The sequence below is a fragment of the Canis lupus genome, chromosome 7, assembly GCF_048164855.1.
Source record: "Canis lupus baileyi chromosome 7, mCanLup2.hap1, whole genome shotgun sequence".
NCBI classification, from domain to species: domain Eukaryota; kingdom Metazoa; phylum Chordata; class Mammalia; order Carnivora; family Canidae; genus Canis; species Canis lupus.
Genome location: NC_132844.1, coordinates 50,952,969 through 50,980,867, shown reverse-complemented (window position 1 = coordinate 50,980,867; position 27,899 = coordinate 50,952,969). Strand labels below are relative to the sequence as shown.

Sequence of the window (27,899 nt, the reverse complement as noted above, 5' to 3'; positions counted from 1 at the left end):
AGGTTCCTATGTTATAGTTAGATGTCTTTTTTGTTTCCTTTATAAAGGACATTTTCTTAGCTTTTCTTTGTCTTTTCTGACATTGATATTTTGAAGAGTACAGAATAGGTTTTTTGTAGCCCTTGAATATGTTTTTTGGATTGTTTCCTCATGATTAGATTCAGGTGATTATTTTTGAACAGAATGAAATATAAGTAATATATTGTTCTTATCATATCACATTGGAAGACACATGATTTTAGTTCGTTCATTTATTGTTGATGTTAACATTGGCCACTTGATTAAGGTGGTGTTGATACAATTTATATATTGTAAAGGTATTGTGTTCTTTTTTGCAATTAATTACTGATCTATGAGGAAATACTTTGAGACTACATATATCCTGTTCCTAAACAAATGCTTACTTGATGGCTTTGGAATTCATTGAGGATTCTTCCCTGAATCACTCATTATATAGCAAGAGTTCCAAAGTTATGATTTTTTAACTCTAATATTGCTTCTATTTTTAGTTGGCTCTCTGCTGCCAGCATATACAGAAGTACTCCCTACCCCATCTAGTTATGGATGTATGTGTAATTTTTAATATCATCTTGCATTTCTCTTGACTCAACTTTGGAATTAGTCATTTCCCCATCCTTTGTTAGTTTTAGGGATACATGACAAACAGAAATCATGATTTGGGTACCTTATGTGTTTATTGCTTCTGGGGTATCATTGCCTCTAGGTGCTTTCAGCAGACAAAACTATAAAAAACAAATGTTTTTATTGTTATCTCTAATATCCAAAAAATTAGGGTTCTTCCTTATTGTCCCTCTTCATATTTTTATCTGCTTCCTTCCACAGTGAAGGATTTACAACTCCACACAACCCTGTGGATTAATTTTGTGAATATAATGTTTAAAAAGTTTGTGCTGAGTTCATTTATAGTTAAGAAAAAACACATGTGACATGAATCTATGCTGTTAGAAGTCAGAATAGCAATTAGCCTTGGTGGAGGGATGGTGACTAAAAGGGGAGGATGAGAGGGTTCTAGGATACTGGTGAGGCTGTTTCTTGAGCTGGAGATGACTATAAGGCTATATTTAATTTTATAAATTCTTGAATTGTATGCTGATACTTCCTGCATTTTTTTGATATCTAAATTAAACTTAAAACATTACTTGGATTAATTTCTTTTGTTTTCCTTTGGGTGATTATGTTGTCAATTCTATATCTGATTAGGTTAAATTTTTTGTTGTTGTTGTTGCTGTTTATATTCACTTTTAGGATACCTTCCCATTGTTGTTAATTTTGTATAATTATGTAGTTTTTCAAATACATAAAACATTAGTATGATTTCAAAAGTCAAAACTATACAAAAAATGTGTACTTGGAGAAGTACACTTCTTCCAGTATCCCTCCGGCTTTTCCTTCCTCTCCCCATTGTAAGTAATCAATTTATTCATTTGTGTTTCATCATTTCCTGTTTTCTGTTCCTAATATAGCAGCCAGAATGATCTTTTCAAAGCACAATGAAATCATGTTACTGCTTTGTTCCAAATATTCCAGTAGTTTCCATATCATTCAGAATAAAAATGGAAGTCTTTATAATGGCTAAAATGGCCCCAGCAGTCTAGCCCCTTTTCTTAAATACTCTTGTATTATCTTTCTATGGCTCTTCCCTGGCACCACTCATCCTCAGCCACACCAAACTCTATTCTTCAAACAGATTTTCTCCCAAACTTGGGTCTTGGCTTTTGCTAATCTCTCTTCTTGGAGTATTTCCCCCAAGATACCAGCATGGCTTATTTCCTTACTTCCTTCAAGTTTCTTCTTAAAAGTCACCTGGGTGACTTTCCTGTCCAATTTATTTAATTCTGTTTTGCTCCTATCTCTACTTCCTGGCACACTCCCTAAGCATTTTCATGCTATTTTTTGTCAGTGCTATCACATTCTAATACATAACTTATTTGTTTTATTTATTGTTTCAAGAAAAGGAAGTGTTGGGGCACTTGGTTAATCATTGACTCTTGGTTTCAGCTCAGGTCATGATCTCAGGTCATGAAATCGAGCCCCGTGTTGGGCTCTATGCTCACCGTGAAGTCTGCTTGAGATTCTCTCTCCCTGTGCCCCTCCTGCTCATGGTTTCTCTCTCTCTGTCTCTTTCAAATAAATAAAAAAAAGGAAAGTGCTGTTTGAAGAAAAAAAGAAATAGAAAGGACATCAGGAAGGAAAAATAAGGGCAAAAGGGAATAATGCACTGAAAGGAGCCAAGAAGTTTCAGCTAAGTATGGACACCCTTGAAAGTTTAGTGGCTTTTCCTGAGTGCACCTGCTTCTTCAACATGAGGCCACTGCTCTCAGAAGTGTGTGACAGTGAGAAGGAAGAGAACCCAAGCTCTCAACTCACATGGGGACATTTGTTGGAAGAATATTACTTTGCCTAAATAAAAGAAAGCAGATTTGGCCTGGGTGATGCTGTTATTTACTGAACTGATTAGGAAAATTTTAAAAAGCACAAGATATATTCAGATGCTTATGACGGAAATTCTTTTTTTGGACTCCTCTGCAGTGTAAGATCCTTGCCCTTTGCCAGAAGGCCCATCTGCCAGACGGCAACCAGACTTTCTGGAGAGCCTAAAGCTCTACTTGGGGAATGTGTCTACAGGGAAAACACCTGGGTGGGCTGAACTTACTCTTTATTGAACTCAACTTCTTGAGCTGAGCAGCTCTCTTTGGGAGTCGTCAGAAAGAACCAGGGTATTATTTCACTTTAGCTCTTGTTCCAAAGAGGAAATGTTCATATGTTCATGCTAATGTGTTTCCCAGACTTCACTCATTTAGTTTAAGCCAGGTGGTTTAGAATGGAGGTAAAATAGTTTATCTTTTCTGAAAAAATCCGAGGAAAAGAAAGAAACTTCTGTGAGGTCTTTGAAATACCAAACGTGCTGAATATGTCAAAGGTCAGTTGCTCAGTTGCTGGAGGTTCAGTTAAAGAGGTAAGGATATGGCCTAAGTGGGAGATCTGAGGGACAGGGCAAGGGGCATACATATAGGACTGGCAAAGTATTGATTTGTTTTACCCTTCTTTGCTTTCCCTGGGGTTTTGTGGCAGATGAGACAATCTTGAAGCCAGAATTGAAAGAGGCCAAAAAGCGTGACCAGCCATAAAGACTGTGTCATTATTTAACCTTATACATGGAGATAAATGCCATCCATCTATCCCCACTTCCTCTCTAGCCTATTTTTTAAATTACAGGGGCATCAAAGAATGTCTCCTGAAGCACATCTGTCTCTCTCATGTTCGGGCAAGATGACTTCTCAATTTGGGTGTTGTTTACCTGTCCATGTTAAGCTCAAAAAACATTATATCAAAAGTCAGCTATCATGTCGAATAGCTGAAATTATACCCATTGCAGTTGTTTCAAAATGGGTAAGTACAGCTCAGTGGTGGTGTCTGGTTAATCATTAGGGCATCAGAATAAATTATTAATCTGTAATAACTTTTATTTTCACCATTTCAGTATCCATTTAGGTGCATATTTTATATGACACATTTTTGCAGGAGTACTTGCACAAGATAACCAACAAATAAACAAATAAATATGTGTGTAGTGGAAATATGTACCCAAATTATTTTTTTAATAGGTGCATACTTAAAAAACCTTGGAGACCACTGTCCCAGTATGCCCTATGATAGTACATAAAGATTATTTAAATTGAGATAGACTAACACCTTGAGACTGAGACTTTCCCTTCAATAAATGTTTAACAAACACTTAAGTGCTTTTTGTATCCTCAACAAGATAGGCAGCACTGACTTACTAGGAGCGATTTTTTTTAATGGGCATGTTCATTCTTAAGTTATGGATGGTAATTCAGTACATTTCCTTACAATATTTTAGTTAAGAGTTCTCCCTTTCCCCCAAATAAGACATATATTTTGAGGCCAATAGTGAAAAATTTGAAATGTTTTAATGGAATCAAAAAAGGAAAAAAAGGGGGATCCCTGGATGGCTCAGCGGTTTAGCGCCTGCCTCTGGCTCAGGGCATGATCCTGGAGTCCCGGGATTGAGCCCTGTGTTGGGCTCCCTTCATGGAGCCTGCTTCTCCCTCTGCCTGTGTCTCTGCCTCTCTCTCTCTCTCATGAATAAATAAATAAAATCTTAAAAAAAAAAAAGGGAAAAAAGAAAATATTTAGAAAAAACTATGGTGTTTTTGAAGAAAACAATTGTTCCCATAGCAAAAGTATATTCAAAAGTATAACATGGGCACCTTTCTTTTCAAAGACATCTAAGATTCTCTAATGGTTTTAATTAATAATAAATTGATTCAGGATTGAAGAGGCATGTGTGAATTTGCTGAGATTCTCTACACCTTAGCGATGCTGAGTTAATAGAAGTTCAATTATTAAACAGAGAAGTCCTTTAACAATAAATTTTCAACATGGCAAAAATACCTATTTTCAGACATAAATACTATGGGGATTTACCTTAGGTGAGCTTAAATTTTAAATTACCCAGTTATTTTTATTTCTCAAGTCCACAAGGTAATTTTACTCTCAGCTTTTGAAGCCTTACTTTTTCTCTCTTTTTTAAAAAATTAATTTATGTATTTGAAAGAGAGAAAGAGAGATCATGAATGGAGGGAAGAGCAGAGGGGGAGGGAGAAGAAGACTCCCTGCTGAGCAGGGAGCCTGAGGCAGGGTTCATCCCAGGACCCCAGGATCATGACCTGAGCCAAAGGCAGACACTTAACTGACTGAGCCCCCCAGACACCTCAGTACTTTTTCTCTTAATGGAGTCCAGAATGTGACTGAATATATATTTCAGTTTCAAGCAGTTACAGGTTAGCTCAAGCACGTGAGTTTCAGGACTTACTACCTCTTATGGACAGTGCATGTAGCATAGCTCTAATTTGGAGACTGTCCCTTCTAGAATGTTTATCCCTGACCATCTGAATCTTTCAGGAACTAGAATCAGAATCCCCTTGAAATAGCATCTCAAAAAACAAAGCAAAACCTGTCTTATAATACCAAATATACTTGAAGAATTTGCTAAAAGCCTAAATAAAATCCATATGTTGAGTTTATTTTTTAAACTCAATTTTCTATTGAACAAACCTATTTTTAAAAAGCATTTAGTTTGTATTGCTGCCAAAATCAAACATTTAAAAAAAAACTATGGGAATACAATAAACTGAGAACTTTCTTGTAGAAAAAAACACAATTCCCCACCAAAAAAAAAAAAAAAAAAAAAAGCCTATGGGCCTGTCTGTAACAGAATCAGGCCATCAGTATATTCTCTGAATGTAATTGGATTTGACCCAGTCCATTTGTTTTTAGTCTCTGAATTGAACAGCAGTAGGGTCTTCATGGAGCCCATACCACCAAATTCAATTTTCTCATTAAAGTTTTTTGATAATACCTCTCCCCACTTTAAGTAACCATTTTAAATAGCCTCTTAAAATAGGGATTTTAGAAGCATCATTTGTAGAGAGATGCAAGTGAGTTGAATAATCTATCCGTGTTTTGTTTCCTGATCATTCTTTCCTGGTGCTCTTGCATACTGAACGTGTGAAGAAATATGAAAGCAGGGCTCACATTTTGCCTTCCCATCATCAGAGGGAATCAGATCCTTGAGGGATCTTTCTCAACTATTCCATCAGTAATAAGCCCTCTAGTCGTCTCTTCTGGCAGGAAGTGCTCAGACGACTGTATAAAGTGTACCAACCAGCTCAGAAAGACATGTTGAGATACAGAAGTTATGCACAATAGTTACATTGAAGATGTCTATTCTCTTTTGGAATCTACTAGTCTTAAAAAAATAACCCAGTCCCTTCCAGGAAGATACTCCTACCTTCATTCTCAGCATATTTAACAGCCTTATTCTGTTTTTCACTTTAATTTGTTTTTATATTCACTTTCTCTCCAGAGCAACTTTCTTTGACCATTAAAATACTTACTTCTGACTCCAAGTCAGTCATTTTAACCCTCTCTATCTGAGCAACTGGCTGGAATGGGAATTAGTCTTCATAATGTAACAAGTATCAGTTGTACAGGGCACTCTTCTCTGTGTTAAGTGTTGTGTGTGTGTGTGTGTGTGTGTGTGTGAGAGAGAGAGAGAGAGAGAGAGAGACAGAAAGAGAGAGAGAGAGAGGAGGGACGATCACACACACTACATGCACAGGTGGCATGCACACTACATGCAGATTTTGACACGCATGACTTTAAAATTCTCAAGTAATCCCAAAATGCCCATTCATGAAGTCATGAAGTGATCTGCAGTTTGCTAATCATGAATTTGAATCCCATCTGTTTGAGGTTAATGTAGGGGAACAAGTCACTTGGATAATGATTAAGTCAATGATACAGACCAAATCACAGCATTGTTTCAATTATTTTTTTCATGTTTTTTATCTGGGAAATACTAAAGAACAGATTTCTCAACCTCAGCACTGTTGGCATTTTGGGTCAAATTGATCTTTGTTGTGGGGGCATTTCGAAACACTCCTAGCCTCTACCCACTGGAAACCAGTAGCATACTTCTCCCCTTTTTTTGTGACAAATAAAAAAATGTCTCCAGCCATGCTCTGTGGAAGGCAAAATAACCCTGTGTTGAGAACCACTTCTGGGTTGATGAGTAAAAGTTGAGCCATTGGAGTTTAAATCCTGAGAACACACTCCATTCATAAAATTACAAAATTGATTTATATTTTTTGTTTCTTAAAGACACTAATATTATTAAATATGGAAAACTAAATACTATAAAGTCTGTATTCCTTTGGAGGAAGATGTCTGATAGCTAAGGCCTCTTGAAGTCTTATTCAGTGAGGTTTGAACTAAATACTACCTTCTTTTTCTATTGAATATCACTGTTTCTAATATAGGCATTTTATCTTTGAAAGTATTTGAGAAAAATAATTTATCAACTGAGCAGAGGTTAATATTTTATTCAAGGAATCTGGCCAGGACACTGAATTAGCCTCGTCTATAAGATCAGAGTAAGGGTATGTTTTCAAGATCTTGGCAGGAAAATCAGTGAGTTTCACACAAATGGTAATTTTTATTACCATTTATTACTGTCAATGAAATCTAACCATCCTCCCATTGTGGCAGGGGGCAAGCATTGATTTGGTACTGGGAACAGCCCATCATGAGCTCAACTTTCCCTCTTCAGATCAACCCTTGCAATCCTTCTAGACCCAAGGTCTCCAGTTACAGATCTCTTTTAATTATACTGAGTTATTTGAGAACTTGTAAATATTGAGCACACTTGAAAATTCTTATTTATTCTCTCACTTCTTCATACTTAACTAATTTCATGACTTCTACTTTTAAATCTTGTTTTCAGAGTCATTTCTCTATTCAGCAAAATCAGCACTAAACAAAAATTACGTTTCTGAATACTAATCCATGGAGATAGTTTTCAGAAGGGAAATTGCCGCTAAGTGAAGCACTGATAATTTGTCAACTGGGATACTTTTTACAACATGACTTGACTAGGATCTGGAATTAAATACCTGAGAGAGAGGATTAAAAATAGAATGGATTCGGTTTCAGAAAGTGAATTCTTGAAGTGTCTTTCCTATCCTTTTCATTCAATTTATCACACACCCTGGCACTACTATTTCTGCAAATGAAGGAGTGTTTCCTCTGGGGTTTCCAGATTGAAATGGAACCAAAAAGGCTGAATTCTTTTGGCTGGATTTTTTTCTGCAGACTGGTGAGTTGCCATTTCCATGCAGTTCATAATATATTGGCCTAGCATATACTGGACTCTTCAAATAGAAATAAGAACTGGAAAGTTTTACCCTTTTTATGTATCTTGGTACAGGTTTGATTCATTTCAAAAAGGTCTCATATTTGACAGCTATGAAAGAGCTTTTTTGGCCTTATTTTATTTATATGTAGGCAAATAATACCATGAAAACCAGGCATGTTTTTCAGAACTTATTTCCTTATTTATCATATTTTACCAATCAAAATATACTTAAGGTATCATTACTATTAACAAACTAATAGTGTTATAATAATGACATAAATAGCATTATAATGAATTCATAATATCATAGAATTGAATATGTGATGTAATGATAGAATGGTCATAAACAGTTTCTTAACAATTGCAAAAATTTAGGTAATGAGAGGGTTTGTAAGGGTCACAATTCTATTGACTTCACATTGCTTTGGTGTATGGTTTGAACAGTTTTATTGAAGAATAGGTTATAGGATTATTGAAATCTTAAAGCTGTGAAAAGCTCTCAGATCATCTGGTCTAATGATTTTTGAATTTGTGAACCACAAATCCACTGTGTGTGTGCGTGCATGCATATGTGTATGTGTTCATATAAATCTGAAGCAATCTCGAAATAGTGCTTACAGGGATATTTTCTATTAAATTTGATTCTGTTCCATTCTATTCTTCTCTTTTCTACTTCATTTAAAAAATGCTGAACAGAATCAATTCAGAGTCATAACATGCAGTTTGAAAAACACTGATTTCCTCCAGTGGCTGTGTTTTACAGATGAGGAATCTGGGGTCCTCAAACATGAAGTGACTTGTCTAAGTCAAACAGCTCATTAGCAACTTGAGTGAATGTTCTTTTAAAAATACATGTGGAATTTCAGATTCAAATCATTCAGCATTTGGTGCTTACGCAGTGATTTATGGCTAATCCAGAAAGTACTTTCGAATTGCAGTGCTAGAAATCAGGAGGCAGCATTACCCAGTACCACTGTGCATGCACTCACATGCTCCCAAATCTCTGTTGCTGGCCCTGTGGCACACCAGGCCCAAGTACCTCGATTTACAATGTTGGCTTTTGGTTACCTTCATATCTTTGGTACAGTTGTGGGAGAAACAAGAAATTTCCTGCATTTGGCTATTTATAACTCTGAGACTTGGGGAACCTACGTGGACTCCATGGCCAGAAAAATTTCAAGAATAGTTGTTCCAGGTGAACTGCCTGCTGCACTCCAGGCCACCGCCACAAGGAATGACTTTGAGCAAGTCATTTAACTTTTTGTACCTTAGTTTTCCTCATCTGCAGTATGGGGATAATATCATATCAACCTTCCTCCCCAGTTTTTATTTTGAGGCCCAAATGAAAGAAAATAGTGAAAGCTTCTTGAAAGATCAAAATGATACATGCAAAAAGATTGTTTAAAAAATCTCCCTATTTGTCCATCTGATATAGTTTTTCCTTTATTTTTTAAAAAATAGGAAGACATGAAAATGATTATTTGTGCTTGTTCTTGTATTATATCTGAAGAGATAACATTAGTAAGAGCAAAGATTATATTTGCTGGTTATATTTTTTTCATACACATTAAAATAAATGGGGCTATTAACATGTTTATATGTGCATCTTCTAAAATCATTTTGAATAATAGCCAGGGGTACACTTATCACACTCAGGGTCATGGTGATGAAGAGCAGATGGGTAGACCTAGGATCTAACCCTGCCCTCCATCTGCTCCCTGTGTGACCATGGACCGTATACTCAACCTCAAACAGGCTTGGTTTCCTCATTGGAGAAATGAGGATGCTCCTGCCAACCTCACAGCACTGGAAGGATATTTACAAAGTAATGTAGGGGTTGGTAGACTAGTGCTAATTTGCCACCCCTGGCCCACCATCTGATTTTATAAATAAAGCTGAATGAGAACACAAGCAAGTCCATTGATTTGCATACTTTTTATGGCTACTTTTACCCTACAATGGCAGTCGTGAGTGGTTGTAACAGAGATGGTATGATCCAAAAAGCCTAAAATATTTGCTGTCTGGCCCCTTACAGAAAAAGTTTGCCAACTCCTGAGAGTTATCTGATGAAGAATGTAAAGCACTTACTGTTTCTGCTACATGGCAAATGTGCCAGGATAATTTTGCTGTATCTATGGCCTAAATTTTCTTTTTCTTTTCCCCTAGTATCAAAATTAATTTTCAGGAAAGTATCTGAAACTTGCTCTAAGGTAAAAGAAAGAAGCTCTAGATGTTCTAGGCTTAATCAGCAGGTATGGGGAGGTATTTACAGGGGAAATCAGACTTGTTCTTTGTCCATTTCTGCAGAAATGATCACTAATCTATCACACTTCATTATTTCATTCCTGACAACTCCTTTGAAATTGTTTATGGAGTTTTCATGAAGGATTTTTGTTTTTTCCTAAGAACACACTATCAGCGGTGTGCCAGACACCTTCACTGGGATGAGTCTCTGTGATGAGTCCTGGTCATTTTCTTTTTCTTTTAGGTTTCTTGGAAAAATATGTTTGCCTTGTCTGAAGGTTTTTGTTGTTGTTGTTTTTAGATTTACAAAGGTAAGAAAAGGAGAAGAAATAATTTCATGTTTGTGTTTGTATTCCTAACTCCTGTGCTACAGTAAGGTTTCCTATAAAGCAGGTAATTTTGCTATCCCTTTGGCCTAAAAATTGTAACCCATTCTTACCACCCATGGAGCCCAGCTATATCTCAAAGTAAATTAGACTCACTCAGAAATTCAGCATCTGTTTCTTCTCCCAGTTATAAATTCAGAAATAGGATCTGTATCTCCCTTTAAAGCAGTTTCCCTAGCAACTAAACCACTCTTATATGATCAGAGCCGTTTGTCACTTTTGAAGTTTGACTTTCTGTCAAGGCCTTCTGGCTTAGGGTGATGAAGAAAACAACATCCAAACACAAACATTTCAAAAACACTCACGTGGGGAATTACAAATGGCAACAACATTTAGGTGACTTTTCTGTAGATTGTGTGTCAGTCCCTATCACTGCCACCCTCCCTACGCACTGGTGAAGATAGCGATCTCTTGAAGTAGCTATCTTTGTAACAGAGAAACAGATGGGAGTGAGTCTTAAAGTGGCTAAATTACCATAAAGATATATTCTGGGAAGCAGCGGGTAGACAAAGATAGGGGCAGATTTGCAGCAGGCAGCCACACAACGTGAACTCACCTTGTGATTGTTCAGTCCCGCTTATCTGTAGGCTAAGATAAAAGTAGCGGTCACAACTCAGCTGCATGGTTGGAACACAGACTTTTGCCCCTTCTGCTCATAAAGGGCCAGGATAACGTGAGAGGATGGTGGGTCTTGGCTAAATCTCGACTGGCTCTTCATTTATTACTTTTAATATTGAGCCCTGGTACGTTTTCCCCCTGACCTGTTTGCCACTGACCAGAGTCAGAACCTCATGCAATTCTGGGTTTCCTTTACCTGAACAATCCTCTTCCAGCTCCTGCATCTGATGTTAACTAGAGTGCACTGGGGGTGGACCGGGTTTGGGGCAGGAAAGATGAATGGGTAAACAAAAAGTTAACTGCTTTCTTGTGTCATTTTCTACTGACCCCTTTGCAAAGGGATGAGAGAAACTTATGAGACATTTAGCAATGTATGAGACTCCTAGAGACGCCCAGGGGAGCTTGGAGGGAAAGAGAATTGGGATGTAGGAGAGGAGGATGGAAACAACAGAGGAAGCTTTGTCCCCTCATAGTCAATTTGCTTTCCTGATCTCAAGATGACTGGCAGGTTTTCTTCCTTGGAAGATTGTCCCCAAGATCACAGTGTGCCTCCCAGGAAGCGAGTCCATGAGCAGCTCTCTCCCACTGGCTCGTGCTTCAGACAGAGTGTGTCTGAGGCCCTGGCGCATGCATCTAGCATGGAGGGAGGTGTTACATGCAGTTCAGTGAAAAAGGCGTGTTCTGCAACACAAGGGACTCTACCTTTTGCAAAGTCAGTGCTTATTCCAGGAAGCAGAAGAGAAATGTTTTGAAAAGACATTTTTCTTATGAAGGAAACTTTTAAATGCCTGTCATAGGGCATGAGTGGGTTCATCTTAGGAACTTCATACAGATTATATTTTTTAGGTTAGGCAAAGACTATGTTTTCATAAAGTATCCTGTAAATATTTATCACATACCTATTTTAGGGAAGAGAAGCATAAAATCCAGACCCAGGGTGGTGGTCACAGAGACGTGGTATCCAGCTTCCTCTTCGAGGCAGGTCTTGCTGCCAAGCTGTAGGAAGTGTGGCTGGCAGACAGCCTGCAGCTCTGACCTCCTCCCAGGTCCACCTCGTCCTGGAGAGATGCTTCACTGAGGTCATACCTTTCCAGCGTGGCTTTCTGTGGGGTGAAAGGCTGACCTCTTTGGCTGGATATGGGATGCTTTCATAATAATATTGATTCCTCAGCTCCTGTCAAGAATAGCCCAAACTCTGTCAAGTTTGTATCATGGTTCAGCTTCTTCCTCTGCCCGGTCCTGCTTTTGCCCATGTCCCTCACCAATGTTCATCTCTCATAAATAACTGGTACCCTGAACTTTGTCTTAGGATCTGCTTCTGGCACCCCAGCTTGCAACACCTGATTATTAGTGATCTTACAAAAAATTCAAAACATAAGATTCTCTTACGGGCATAAATGATAATATGGAGCAGAATATAAATGCTACAACCTTCTATGGAAGGGAGAGGGTTAAGTGCTTAAAAATTAGATCTAGGTTCATGGTAGGTTGGAACCTTTTTGGTTCCGCAAACCGAGATACTTGGGGGGTGAGGAGAGAGCCATGTAAATGAAGTAGTCTGAGCCAAAGCAGCTTGGGACACTGTGAGGGAACTGGCCTGGCTAGAATGAAGGTTGCACATGAAGTGAGAGACATTGAAACGTTAATTCACTTAGGTTAGACCTGGCTGTAGACAAGAAAGAAACTTCATGATGGATATTTACTTCTCTCTCACATGACCAAAAAAAAAAAAAAAAAAAAAATCGAAGCGTATCAGTTCTTATGTTGATTTGGGACTTATTCTGCTAATTCATGTGTCATTCTATCATCTCCAGTGTAAAGCTTTTATCATGAGGGTCTAATATGGCTGCTAGAGATCCAGCTATCACATCCAAATTACAGACAGCAGGGCAGCACCGGTGGTGCAGTGGTTTAGCGCTGCCTTCAGCCCAGGGCCTGATCCTGGAGACCCAGGATCGAGTCCCATGTCAGGCTCCCTGCATGGAGCCTGCTTCTCCCTCTGCCTGTGTGTTTGCCTCTCTCTCTGTCTCTCTGTGTCTCTCATGAAAAAATAAGTAAAATCTTAAAAAACAAAAAACAAATTACAGACAGCAGGATGGAAGCTGAAATCAAGAAGGACATGCCACATCTTTTTAAGGAGATTTACTTCTAATTGTATCTCATTGACCACAGCTTAATCACATGGCCAAACCTACCATTAAGGGAAGCTGCAGTATATAATCTTTAAACTAAGAAGCCAGGTAGGTGGCTCAAAAGTTTTTTTTGTTACAGTTGAGGAAGACGTTACCATATTTTACTTCAGATGATGGAAACAAGTGAGACAGTATAATAAGAAGGCTAAAGTATGTTGTCTTGAAAGTGATGGTGGCAATCAAACATTTCTAGAACTTACAGAGGAGTTGTTTCATATATGTGTGTGGAATGTCAAAATGTTTTGGACATATTCAATTGGACGTTAATATTAATAATCATCTAACATATGTTGAGTGTTTTTTCTGTGCCAGTAAGTATGTCAAATGCTTTACACCTGTTGTATTACTCAGTGGAGACTATCAGGTAGGTTTTCTAGATGATCTATTACAAATGAGGAAACGAAGATTTCGAGAAATTATGAAAATAGATTAAGGTCATGCAGCTTATAAATGTCAAACCAGGCCTCAAAACCATGCTTGTCAAACTCCGCAATCCAACCACCTGTATGGTGGTGCTTGTATTAGAACCAGCACTTAGAACATTGAAGAGGGGAGAGAGGGAGCAGTGGAGACATACTTGGAGAGCCAGCCAGCCTTCTGGAGTGTTGAAATGACAGAGTATAGGACCACCATCAGGGAGGAGGAAACTCAGGGCAAAGAAAAGAGGCATTAAGTGCTGAATCTCCTGGAGGCAGAACCAGGACAAGGAGCCTCCGAGAGGGCCAAGAGAAAAGCTCTTTTGATGATGAAAAGAGCCAACAATGTTTACAACATAGAAATTCAGAAAAAAGTCAGTGATTTGAGCAGTAAGAGATCATTCATTGATTATCCTTAAGATTGTTGGAAGTGAGATATGAGAATGGGTGGAGGAAGGTTGGAAATAATGAATGAACTACTTAAACATATATGGTCACCCTATGGCTAGTAATAGCTGATAATAACAGTTAATATTTATTGAAAGCTTACTCTATGCTAGCTCCTGTTCCTAGGACTTATGTGTGCTAATTTATATAACCACATCCCTGTGACGTAGCTACTCTCATTATTCCTATTTTACAGGTGAGAAAATAGAGGCAGTGAGAAGTTAGGTACTCTTTCTGGCTGCTGAGTTCATGGTTAGTACTCTAGAAAAGTCAAAGGTTTCTTTAGAAAGTAATGAATTAGCACAAGGCCAGAGACTTTTTTTTTTCCGAGATAAAAATCTCATGTATATCTTCAAAGGAAATGTTAAATGTACTTGATTATTTATTTTTCTTTACTACAAAAAACTGTTTGAAAAAGAAATAGTTTTATTTTTTCTTATGTCAGTTTTTAAAGGAAAATATTTTTAAAAAATAATCGGAGTTAAATTTGAAATCCTGAGGGAAAGTGTATTGTATTTTTACTAGTAAGCTTATTGAGAGAATTGAAGTGATACATTATGGACCTTGGTAAATGTCTTCAGAAAGAAAGAGGGCATTTTATCTTTACAAGAAAACATTTTAGTAACTCTGTACTGGGACAACGATGTTTTTGTGTGTCTCAAATTCCTTTTGCCTACAGACTGCTGGATGGAATGTCATTAGAACCTCTAGAACTTATTATTTTTGCATAGTTTGAAGCCTTCCCCATCTCCCACACAGTCACATGTTGATTTGAAGAAAACAAGTATATATATATATATATATATATATATATATATATATATATAGCGGTACATGATACAGTATGGGCAGCATATTAGAATCTAAGACTTACAGATTGCCTGCCTGCTCAGCGTCCCTAACTCTTTTCAGGTAACCTGGCTTATTAATGTCAATACATGCTTTCAAAAGATTGAGAAGTGATTCTGAAAATATTTTTTACCAGAAACACTATAGTTATATTTTTGAATAAAATAGTATTGTGATATTAAAAAAATAAAGACTCTTGGAAAGGGATTCTGTGTAGAATGTGCTGATAATTAGAATAGGCAGATTTGAAGGGAATGGGTTTGCCTTTCTATATAGACTTATCAATTAACAAAATCATAAGTGAAAATAGCTTCCTTATATTCAGAGATGTAAATTATAAAGGCAAAAACAATAAAATTGATCAGAAAAAATAAAAATACTGATTTTAAAGAAAAATACTTTGGAGAAATATTCAGCAAGAATATTTTTGTGAAATTTTAAAATGATGGTTATATAACTGGCATTTATTGGTTTAAATATATAATTAATGTAAGATTGCTAGTCACTTTGGGCAACTCAATATTATGTCATACAACTAAAGCAATAGCTAATCATTATTGAGATTTTGTCAGATGGTAGACATCATGTTGGGAACGTTCCATGTATAATTTTACTTAATTATCACAAAATCTCTATGGGTGAGATAATCTAGTTCTTTTATGGAAATTAGGGAGCTATTTTTCATTGCAATTTCTTTTAATAGTCTCTTTATTTTAATCTATTGGCAAATTTGATAAATAGGCCAAGTGCTTTTTTTCAGGTAAAAAGGTTGCTATTTCAATTTATCTTTTGTGATGTACAAAATACCTTTAAATGATCTATTTTATTGACTTGAAATGTTTGCTTCTTATATCTTGCATATTACTTCATCACATACTGGGAGAAGTAAATAAAAATCTTTTCTTCATATCAGTTCCTCTACTGCTTCTTAATTTCTCACCTGTGAAAGACTAGCCATTTCTGACCTAGAAAGCCTTCTATCATCTAATGTAATGTAGTCAGAGAAGTGCCAGGAGAAGGTTGGATTACAGTTGCATTACTACTAGGTAATGTGAGTTGTGGGGAGAAATGCTCTGTGTTTTGCCTTCTATTTCTTTATGCTTGACCCCTAGCACCTTTATTTCTTACCTCTTATTTTCTGAAGGGTAGGCATATACTATCAATTCTTTTAACAGTCACATATTAGTATCTACCAAATGTTAAATGCCAAGGATGCCATGGTGATCCAAGGCATCATTAATTCCTGTCTTCATGGAAGACTGTACAGGAGCCTGGGTCTCAGTACACCTCTCATCTTATGGGAATATATTGTCCTTGCCATCAACTGGGTTTCCTTTGGGTGAAAATTACTAAGTGTCAAACCTAAAATCAAAAGGAAACACCATCTTAATATAATCTGATTCATGTGCAATTCTTTACCCACTCAACTGATCATTTACAATGCATATGCACTTTCATTGTAGGTGACCTTTCAGGAGCACCTGGGTGGCTCAGTTGGTTAAACATCATGATCTCAGGGTCCTGGGATTGAGTCCCATATGGGATTCTCAGTGGGGAGTCTGCTTAAGAATTCTCTTTCCTCTTCTCCCCCTGCCCTCTCCAGCTCAAATAAATATATAAATCTTAAAGAAAAAGATAATCCTCAGTTTAAGTGGTGATGACTTCTGGAGGATATGGAGCAAATGTGGGATCTATTAACTGACCATATGACTGTCATGTAACTTCTGATGAAGCTGGTTTTGAGCATTGAGGCAAGCCACAGAGTTTGTAAAATATCTTTTGGATGATAGTAGATGCAGGCCAAGATGGTTAAAATTCAGCTTTCTGTTTTGTTTTGGAGTTGAGGGGAGAAAGGGGAGGAAATTGGGCAAGTAAACATGACAGTATTTTGATACTTGTGTAACTTAGAAACTTTGTGTTAAACTTCATTTGTTTTATCCATCCTAAAAAGAAAGAGAGAAATTATATATATTGTGTGCCTTCTGTGTGTTGAGTAATACTCTAGGGTCTTACATGTCATCTCATTTAATTTTCACATTTACCTCATGAGATTTGGATCCTTTTATCATGTCTATTTTATAAATGAAAAAGCTGAAGCTCATGGAATTTAAGTAACTTACATAATATCATCAGTTAATTATAGTAGATTTATTATTTGAACCTGATTCTGACTCCAAATTCTATTGTTTCCATTAATAGAATTAGGTAATTAATGGTGTAAAACATAAGTTAGAGCTCATATGTTGTTTGAGATATTTTTGAAGATATTGTCCATTAAATGTATTGAAATACTTGTCACAAGCATATTTAGTCATATTTAAATATTCAACAATATTTTTCTGTGTCTACATTGTATTATCCATATTGAAATTTATGTAGCTTTAACACTTAATACACAGTGACAATGTAATGTATTTTCTGGTGATAACTCATTTCCATTTTAAAGTTATGTTGCAAAATAAGTATGCATTGCTTTTATATTTAGAGCTGACATAGAGACAGTAAGAGAATAACAGCTCTAAAAGGCAGAAAAGTCAGGATATGTAGCCACATTTTGAGAATGAATACTGGAGGCTTGGAGGAAATGTTCATTATTGCCCAGTTCTTCTGGGTAGAAACAATGTCCTGTCCTACTGCCTTTCTTACCACTTTTCTATGAATGAGTGTCTATCTCTAAGGTAAGGCTGGCAGAAGCAGTCAGCAAATAAGAGTCAACATTACCCTGGGTTCTAGCCAGGCAGACCCAAGTTCAAATCCAATTGCATCATCTGCTGGTTGAGCAAGTAATTTAACTAAGTCTTATTTTTCTTGTCTAATGGACATAATGATTCACTTGCTGGTTTTGTAGGAAATACAAGAAATAATGTATGTTAAGTACCAAGAGCTGCATCACATCAAACTTGTTCAGTGGTGTTACATGTGTCATATGTAGGATAAGATATGTTCTCAGGATGAGTGGGTTAAGTGTGTGAAGTAGCCAGGGTGACAGTCTATGACTGTGAGAAGTGAGAGGGGAGATCTCAACCAGAGATGCTTTATTCGTTTTTCTTCATGCAGCCTAGATCCTGGCACACCCTTCTATGCTGATTCCTTCCATACACTCTTAAGAGTCACAGCTTTGACGTCCAGTATGGGTTGCTATTTTTATATGTGCTCTATCTGCAAAGAAATAAAAGTATACAATGATTAAATTACGCATATTTCTCTATGAGTCTTGATGCTGTATGTTCCTTGAAGAGAGAACTATCTTTTGCCTTCCCTAGGTCTTCCATACATTTATCATGAATGCACATAATCATTCATTTATTGTATGGACATTTATTGATCCCCTATTATGTGATAGGCACTATATTAGGTACTTTGGGTACAGAATAGAACAAAATAGAAATTTCCCATTGTCCTAGTGCTTATGTTTCAATTGGGGAGCCAGATACTAAGGAATTCACTATATAATCATGTAATTTTAATAGCAGCAAATGCTATGAAAAAGTAGAAGGTGCTAATGGAGTGTACAGAAGGAGGTTGTATCTAACCTATGGAATCAGGGAACGAGTTGTTAAGTAGTGATTTTATGAAGTATATTGCATTTCAGAAATTGTGTTACCCTCATGATGCAAATTAAATTGATTCACCATGGAATCTGAGTTTCCTAGGACTCAGCAGGGTGAAGAGGAGCTAACTAGGGAGGATAATGCTTTCCCCCACCCCTACCTTTCAGACTTAAGAGAGTTCCAGTTTGTGTGATAAGTTCTATGGTCATAAATAAGAAAGTCAAAGAGATCAAGGATCTGCCTTGGGTCACACAGCTAATAAGTGGTGGGGGATATCACACCAGTACTCTCTGACCTATAGCCCATGTTCTCATTACTATTACATGGAAACACAATTAGTTATTCTACTCTTATACTACTCTCTATTTTATTCTTCCAATCAAAGTTAGGTAGCCCAAGATGAAACTAACAAAAACTGGCTTTCTGATGTCTTTGTTCAGTTACTCTGCTAAGGGTCATGTATTTCTATAAATTACATGGGTTAAGATAAAATAGAAACTATGTGTAGTAAGTTGTAGTTACTTTCTTGATATGCATGTCTTTTTACTTATATTTAGTCTATTCTTTATGTTGCCCAAGTATGAGGAAGCTAATTTAAAATGTGATTGATTTGGGGGATCCCTGGGTGGCGCAGCAGTTTGGCGCCTGCCTTTGGCCCAGGGCGTGATCCTGGAGACCCGGGATCGAGTCCCACGTCGGGCTCCCGGTGCATGGAGCCTGCTTCTCCCTCTGCCTATGTCTCTGCCTCTCTCTCTCTCTCTCTCTGTGTGACTATCATAAAAAAAAAAATGTGATTGATTTGGAAAGTCAAGATGTGAGTCTAGTGACAAAACATTGGTACTTGGTCTTTTCTTCAACAAGATCCCCTGTGGGAGGGGAAGTCCATGACTTGCCCTGGTGGGCAGAGTCCAGGTGTAAATAGTTTAGAGTATTAAAAGTAATCAATTATATTATTTTATATTTGAGCCATTTTGGACACAGTTTTCATCATCCTCTAAACTGAGTAATACAGATAAAATTTTTATCCATAGCTTATGATGATGGTTTTTTTTTTTTTTTTTTTTTTTTTGATGATGGCTTTTAAGGGCACTCTTCACACAAAAATATAACTGAACATAAATATCCACAAAGAGATCACGGTCAATAAGTTTATTGGACAAATATTTACTGAGTAGTTCATATATTCCACATACTATTCTAGCTGCTAGGGAAATAATAACAATCCAAACAAAGTCCTTGCTCTCATGAAGCTTAAAATCCAATGACAAAATCAGATAATAAACAAGCATTAGGGGCTGGTTAGTGCTCTGGAAACAAATAACATGGGCTAAGGGGGACAGGGAGTGCTAGCAAGAGGTTAGAATTGGGGTAATGATTTTATGTAAAGTAGTGAGGAATGTTTTACAGTTGAAGTGACATTTGAGCAGAGATATGAGGAAGTGAAGGAACTCATGAGTCTAGGAAAAACATTCTAGGGAGTGGGACTGCTCTAGGAATGCAGAGAAATCGCTGCAGATAGAGCTGAGGGGAGCAAGGAGGAGTGAGTAGGAGGGGCCAGATCATGTTGGCTGTGGGCTATTGTAAAGATATTGGCTTATCCTCTGGGTGACAAAGGAAATCATTGGAGAGTATTGCATGGAAAAATGGCATTGTCTGACTTCTGTTTTAAGGGTTCAATCTTGCTACTGTGTGGCAAATAACCATAGGGAAAGGTGACAACAGATCTGGTTCCCAGGAAGCAGATTCTAAGGTGGAGTTAGCATGCTGGAAGTTTACCCTCATGGATATGCTCTAAGGAACACCTGTGGGAATGGGAAGGAAGAAACATAAAGCAGAGAGAGAACTGGACTGCAATGCAGACCCAGCAAAAGCTTAACTGACCTCATGAGGAGCACTGAATTTGGGATCACTTTTTATAGTTACCCTAAATTGGAAGGAGAGTGCCAGTTCTTTATATGAGTGTATCAAGTAGCCATTAGATGAGAGCTACCTCTGAGGAGGGGGAATGGCTTTGGGCAAGGAGGTTTATTCAGCTGAGAGAACTTTTGGAGAGGACAGAGAGCTGAGCACAGTTACAGTACCTCCAGCAGCAGGGGAATAGTCGTTTGGCTTGAAGGGAGGTATGGGTTGTTTATCAGCATAGCTGATATAGGAGGCGAAGAGGAAGCAGGGGGATTCATTAGAAGGAAGTGATTTTGCAAGATGATTGTAGGTTCTGCTCTAGGATGTTAGAGTAGAAGTAGTAAGGTATAAACATTTTCTGGACTTATTTTGAAGGAAGATATACTGATAAATTAGTGTGGGGCATTATGATAAAGTAAAATTATTGGCATATTTGCTAATACTGATATATTGATGGAGGATTATGGAAACAAAAAAAAATTGATGTGACCCCATCATTTCATTTTTAGCCTAACCACTGAGAAATAATTATACAATTATATGTTGAGGTGGGGGAGGTTAGGGGCATGTAGTGGGCAACAGTTTCAGGAGAAAGATAAATAATTCAGTTTCAGATGTTAATGAGATATCCAAGTGAAGATATCAGTTGGATTCATGAGTGGATTATCCAGGGAGGCCATTCAGGCTGGGGAAATAAATTTGCAAGTCATTGGCTTATAAATGTTCTTTAAAGTTATAGAACCAGATGCGACTATCCAAGGAGTGACTTCTGGGCTACTTCAAACCTAAAGGGTAGGATGGCACAACGCAAACTGAGCAGGAGTGTTTAGGGGATAGCAACAGAACAAAAAGGAAATAGTTTGCTAGAAGCCAAGCTGAGAAAGTGAATTCAACAAGGGGAGGGTGATTACCAAAAACTTATTCCTGATGGATAAATGTTTCTTACCATTGTCTCTTTTCCCTTCAAATTCTACCATGTATAAGGCCTGTTACTCTTTTCTGAATATCTGACTATGTCACAGTTTCACTTAGGTGCTAGGTTTCCTCAATACTTTGAAGCTTCTAGTGTATTTGAATTAAGGAGAGTTACCAGTATTCTATTAACTAGGAGTATAAACCCCAAAGAAGAAAGAATCTATGAGTACAGTAGTACCAGGAGTAGAAGCAACCCAGATGAAGCCAATAAAGATGCCTGATAAAGATGAGGCCAAACTTAGGCTGTGATAGAATCTCACATATTTTTGATGAGAGGTCAGAATTCACTTTATAATACAGTCAATTCTGAGTCTGTGAATTGATATGGTCCTGGTTAGGATCCCTAGAATCACCTATTGTCCTAGATACAGGGAACCAAACTCTTGGTAATTCCCATTTTCAGAGAAAATATACCACCTAGAGCTAAAACAGAATGAGAAATGTGCCAATGTTGATCACTGGAAACAGGAACTGAGAACTCAGAAGCTATAGGAGTGAAATCTTACCAGGAAGATGAGACTACTTCCCCATGCAGTCTGTATTCAGCATATCACCTTGCACTATCCTCTGACTTCACTGGCGACCACCGTAACTTCTGTCTCTTTCATGAGACTGTAATGCATGTTGAGAATAAGTTCCAAATCTTCTTTGTCTTCATGTCTCTCAGAGCTTAGAATAGTGCCTGGTACTCAACAGATGTTTATGAAGATAAACGGGATTTCTAGTACCTTCTTTCATCAAACACGGGTATAGGAACAGACAAATGGATGTCTGAATAGCTTGGGCAGCTGGATCTGTTCAATCACGTTTCTTGGCAAACTTTTGTGTGCTAATCTATTTTTTTTCTCAAATTTGTTTCCCATGTCAGGAAGAGAGACTATTTGTTTTATACTGTTTATTTTAAAAGCAATATCTGAAGAGTCTTTTGGCCAGAAGTTACTGCAGTAATATATACTTAGTAAGAAGGTGAAAGACATCCTACTTTGGCCATCAATGATGCCAAAATTTAAAGAAAATTTGAATTATATTTGTCGCAAACTTTGACAAATTTTATTTTCTCTTGGAAAAAAGATTATTCAAGAGATTGTTTTGTATTGTTTAGTGGGAGAGAGATGATTGAAAAGTTTGTTTTTATACAAAAAGATGGAGAAATAAAAGTGTATGTTTATGTGATGCATGATTGACTTAACCTAATTGAATAAATGTCTACATTACACTGTGAAAAAAAAGGTTTGTGTTTATAAATGTTTCAGGGTCTTGGGTAGACCCTAGGCAATGTTCTTACCAATAGGAAAAGTCATTGTAATTGGAGGATAGATGCTCTCCTCCTTCCCACCCCTCCATCCTGTGTAAGTAACTCACTTGTTTTTCATCATCCAGGACTGGGGCCTGTTTTTGAACAGGTGCCATCATTTTCTATTCAAATGAGGATGGTTTCTATAGAAATTGTCCTGAATGCATGTGCTCTTTGAGGCTATATGTAGTTACTAACCAGATGGCTGAAGCATGCTGTTATAATGCATGACCATCATGTTTTTTTTAAACTAACAATTAATACTTCTATCAATATAACAAATAGTTGCAACACCAACAATTATTAATAAAACCAAGGAAAGAAAATGACTAAGGTTGCCAATAAGACACAGAGCCAAATAGCAAAATAATGGATTAATTTAATTGGTTCTCATGTTATAAAATGATTCAAGGAAGAATTCAAATAGGGCAAAAGATAGGGGCTGAGATAGCAAATATTTCTAAAAGCAATAAATATTGCTTTGATTGGGGGAAGGAATAAGAGAGAAAAGACCAGAGGGAAGACAGAATGAGGTATTGGGGAAGAGCTTGGCGATTGTTTGAATCTACTTGGAATGAACAGATAGAACTATTGACAATGGACTGAATTGCTGCTGCCCCAGGGAGCAACTGATTAGAACTGTGTGAGATGAACTATGTGATCTCCAGGGCTTGCATGATTTCACCGTAATCCTTGCAAGATCCCTGTGAGATAAGTACTATTCTTATCCACATTTCATAGGTGAAAGGACTGCCTTTGGGTCGGTCCTGCAGCCAGTGAATGATCAACTCTAGGGTTTCGTCCTTTATGACTCTACTTGCTGCGTACTGCTGTTCTGATAGGTACCTTCACTCAAGTCGGGCATCAACTGGGAGCTTGCTGGAAACACAGACTCTGAGGGCCCATCCCAGAACTCCTCAAGCTCTCCAGGTGGTTTATGCATAACGTTGGAGAACTTCAGTGTGGAACTTTCTTTCCTTTTCTTTTTTTTGCTTTGTATTTCTATTATTTGCATATGTTTTCGATTCTCAGTTGGATTGTAAACTCTTTGAGGGTGGGGAGGGTGTTATATTTTCTTTTGAGTGTCCATAAATATACGTATCCTAGAGAAAGGCATATAATTTGTCTAATGATGTAACAGCACTTCTGTTCAGAAATTTAGACAATTTTCCAGGTCAAAAAGTGCTGTGTTATTTGGAAGAATTTTTGCCAGTGTGCTAGTAGAATCACTTTTGGCAGTTATTTTACTTGTAATGTTTCCACAAATTCAGGCTTTTGATAAAGTTGAAAACGTTAAGAGGTATATAATCCAGGTCCTAAAATAAAATCTTCACTCCTTCTCATAGCCTTCGGTCTGTAACCAGCCCTGGGGCTGCAACATCTTTCATTGCCAAAGCACAAATATAGATATTTCAGATTTGGAGAAAAATCAATACTTAAAAAAATAGAAATACGGAAAGCTGACGACTCCAATCAATTTCATGTGTGAAGTCTTGAGGTTTGTTCGTCTGCAGTCAGGACACTCACTGTCTTCCAGGAAGCTCGGAAGGGAATTTTGTTTCAACAAATATTGATTCCAAGCTTCATTCTAGAGCTAATTTGATTAATAGCAAAATTTCAGTCACTACAGATGCTCTTGCTGCTTGCATTTACATGCCAAAGAATGATAATGCTATTGATTTTTTGAAATGATCACTGTGTGTTTTCTAGTGCTTTATTTAGACACAGTGTTTGCATGTATTTCTACCTCTGAATGTTCTCAGTGAGTGTGACCAACTGGTTGCTGAGATTGGCAGATGCTCGGGCCCTTCAATCAGCTTCTCGTCCCTGCACAATCTGGCTTCTCTCTTTTCGGAGAATATGTAATTGGAATACATGCTTGACAAGAAAAGAGGGCAAACACATATAGGTGGCTTTTTTTTCCTTTCTTTCTTTCTTTTTTTTTTTTTTTTTTTTTTTTTACTTCTCTTGGCTTCATTTCAGCAGTCAGTGTGACCTCTCGTGAAGTTCCACATCTAAAAATTATCTAAACATAAATCTACTCTGGAGACTACAGAATTCTTCAATTCAGGGAGGATTCCACTTTACCTCTTTTTAGAATTCTTTTTTTCTGTGTGAGTGTATGTTGTTTTAGTGAGAGGCTCCCTTCCCACCTCAGTCATCGGTTTGCTCACTCCCTTATGTGATGAATCAATGCTTCCAGAACAGGGGCTTCCGAGTGTCTGCGGGAACATTACTTCCAAATGAACTCGTGCGTCTTAGCAGGGAGCATTCAGACCACAGCCCAGGTAAAAGGAAGTCTTTCCTTAATGCTTTCAAGAACTTTTAAAGGCTGTGCACTCCGGTGTTTGCTGCAAGAGGGCTTGCGGGAGAGCTGCCTGGGTATAGATAAATTTGACTGTATATCAAAATGAAATGTTATCTACAGTTAGTGGAAGGGGTGAGCAGATAAAAGCAAACTGCTTACTGGCCAACCAAAGAAAATGCTCAGGACTGCCCTTGGTGTAGTGTTGAAGCTGACATCCTGTGATGTCTCTTCTTAACGGGAGGGAGGCTAGTGGCCATCTGCGAGTGTGGGTGTCAACATGGGAAGGAAGAGAACTTTTAGGGGACTAGAAGACAGGAAGGCATTGCAGCCTCAAACTGAGCAATGGAGCACTTGACCTGCATGGCATGGGGAAACCTAGTTTCTTAAGTTATTATTTGGCTGTCCGGTGAAAGGGGGACCGTCTCATAGAGTTTTGAGTGCTTGAAACCATATTTAGGGTACGATTTTAATCCTTTAGGGCTAATTTCTATTATTAAAATAGTTTCCCATGGATAGGAACTAAGATGTGTTTTTAAATGGCAGTGACAACTGAAAGTGTTAACTGGCAGTTAACAAGTGCAATGATATTAACATGCATCTGTTTCTGCTTTGTGTGGAAAATGATTTTTCATCACCATAGCGATTCATTCCTGGGCTCCACAGGAACTTGGCCACCGTATGCAGTAAGGAGACAAAATTTTTTTCTTCTTTTCTGAGCAGGGGATTCAGCAGTCTACCGGCTAACACGTGGCTCTTCATCTAAATGTGTTACATCGTGTAGCTAGTGTAATTTCAAATCCTTTTCCAACCTAAATTCTGTGCAAAAATAAAAAATCTGTACCTCCTTGGTTAGAAAACAGGATGCTAGGTAAGAGTGATGAAAAGAGCCCCGTGCTAACACTGTATTCCCAGCTTAAAAGCAGATACCAAGCCATTGCCCTTTTTGTGGTTGTGCTTCTGAGGATATGTGTGCAGATAGGAATTTATCCCTGATCTTTTTCTCCAACAGTAACCTAGGAAGATGAATACATCGTTAGTCATATTAGATTTTCCCTTTTATGTTATATTTGAATGACATCATGTATTGTTTCAACTAAAATTTAAAAAATAATGTTCTCCTACAAAGGGGAAGACAGTTTATGTAGGATATGGATGTGTCTGTAGAAAAATATGACAATAATGTAAAAAGAAATAATTTTACTTTTCTTTTGCTTTTGTTGTCAACATGTGGTTATGCTTAGAAATTCCCTTGAGGGCGTTGTGTTAAAAGTGCACCTTATGTACCGAAGCATCAGTTTTCATTCATATTGTGTTTCCATTATATTCACTAAAATTATAGCTATTACCCTTTGTTTTATTTTTTAAAAAAAGATTTTTATATATTTGAGAGAGACAGAGACAGAGATAGTGAGAGAAAGCATGGGGGTACAGCAGGGAGAGGAAGAAGCAGACTCCCTGCTGAGCAGGGAGATCCCAGGACCCCGAGATCATGACCTAAGCCGAAGGCAGACGCTTAACCAACTGAGCCACCCAGGCACCCCAGCTATTACCCTTTAAAAAGTCTATAGTTTATGGGGTTGTCAATAGTGGAGATCTATTTGTATTTTAGAGATTTAAGTGGCATGTATTATACAAATTTATGCAAGACCATCGAAGAAGTAAATTTCTGGGATTGTGTGCATTTTAAAGGCAAAGCCACTTCCTGTTAGTAATGTTATATGTATTTCATACTCATGGAGCACTTATACTGAAGCCTTTCATACATCAGTTTTTGACTTTTACTGGGATAGAACCTAAGATAGACTTGTAGTCATCATGGGGGCAGATGGGGCAAGCCTATGGAACCTGGGGATAAAGTCACAATTTCACCTCTTTTTTGACTCCTAAAAGACTGTTTTTATCTCTTACCCACATGAAATTCTGTGATGAATTATCTGAACTACCTCTAGTGATTTTGTTGCTAAAATCACTCTCCATCTATCATGATATTGATGAGATTAGTCATGTGAAAAAGCCTTCCTAGAAAATAATCTATCCAGTAAGTGTGTTGTATTATTATTGCTGATAAGACTAATGGGCTTCCCAAATCTCACAAAGGATCTAATGTTCTTTACCACAATGGAGAGCATTGATTTATTATTTTCTGATGATTAGCTGCAACCTGGGAATTTTGACATGACTGCAATGAGGCAATAATGACAACTATCTTTAAAGGCATAAAAGAATATTAGGGGCACCTGGGTGGTGCAGCCGGTTAGGCATCCGACCCTTGGTTTCAGCTCAGGTCATGATCTCAGGCTACTGAGATCAAGCCCTGCATTGGGTTCTGCACTCAGCACAGGGTCTGCTTGTCCCTCTCCCTCTACTCCTCCCCCTGAACTCTCTTTCTTTCATAAATAAATAAAATCTTATATAAAAAAAAGAATATTAAAACATGAGAGTTGGATCAGAAGGGTTTGTCTGTATGTATGATATTCCTTGAGGAATATGCATCATTTCTAGAAGGCATAGCTATTTTCATTGTTTAGTTACCAGAAAGTTTTACTGTATAATAGATGGCCTATGGTTAGTTCATTCGTCCTATAACTTGGGTGAAATCTCTTATAGGAGACCCAATTCTCTTTGTTTGATTACATGCTCAAAAAGAAAATATACAATTACTAATCTAGTGTCCTAGGCAGCCTGCTCCAGGTACCACCTGACCCCAGGGTCACATTGTACCCTCATGCTCTCCAGTCTTGCTGTCACCCAGTGTGACTTCCATTTTTGCCAGGCTGACCTTGCCAGCCCTCTTGTCTCATAGTTGCTTGAGCTTCACAAGCTCAGTGACTTTTCTGTTTTTTCTTCTCAGATATTCAGTCTCAAGGCCAAAGCCTAGACCACATAGAATTACCATACCTCTAAATCCTAAACTCTCACATACCATACTGTAAACCCAACCCATTCTCCCAGACACTCACTGTGCTACTGAATCTG

At 37.6% G+C, this 27,899-nt stretch overlaps 1 protein-coding gene across 50 annotated transcripts in view; it reads left to right on the top strand.

Annotated features, from left to right (window-relative positions):
• MLIP (muscular LMNA interacting protein) overlaps window positions 1–27,899 on the top strand; it is a 263,432-nt gene that overhangs the window by 96,784 nt on the left and 138,749 nt on the right. Inside the window, exons 1-2 of one of the 50 annotated variants that reach the window (XM_072832570.1) lie at window positions 23,444–23,545; window positions 24,819–24,903. The exons of 48 other annotated variants lie outside the window; for them this stretch is intronic. In XM_072832570.1, the coding sequence (XP_072688671.1) occupies window positions 24,859–24,903 (45 nt within the window). In that variant the 5' untranslated portion in view covers window positions 23,444–23,545; window positions 24,819–24,858. Of the gene's footprint in view, window positions 1–23,402; window positions 23,546–24,818; window positions 24,904–27,899 lie in introns of those variants that run through there. One more of the 50 variants, XM_072832562.1, reaches the window with a different exon arrangement.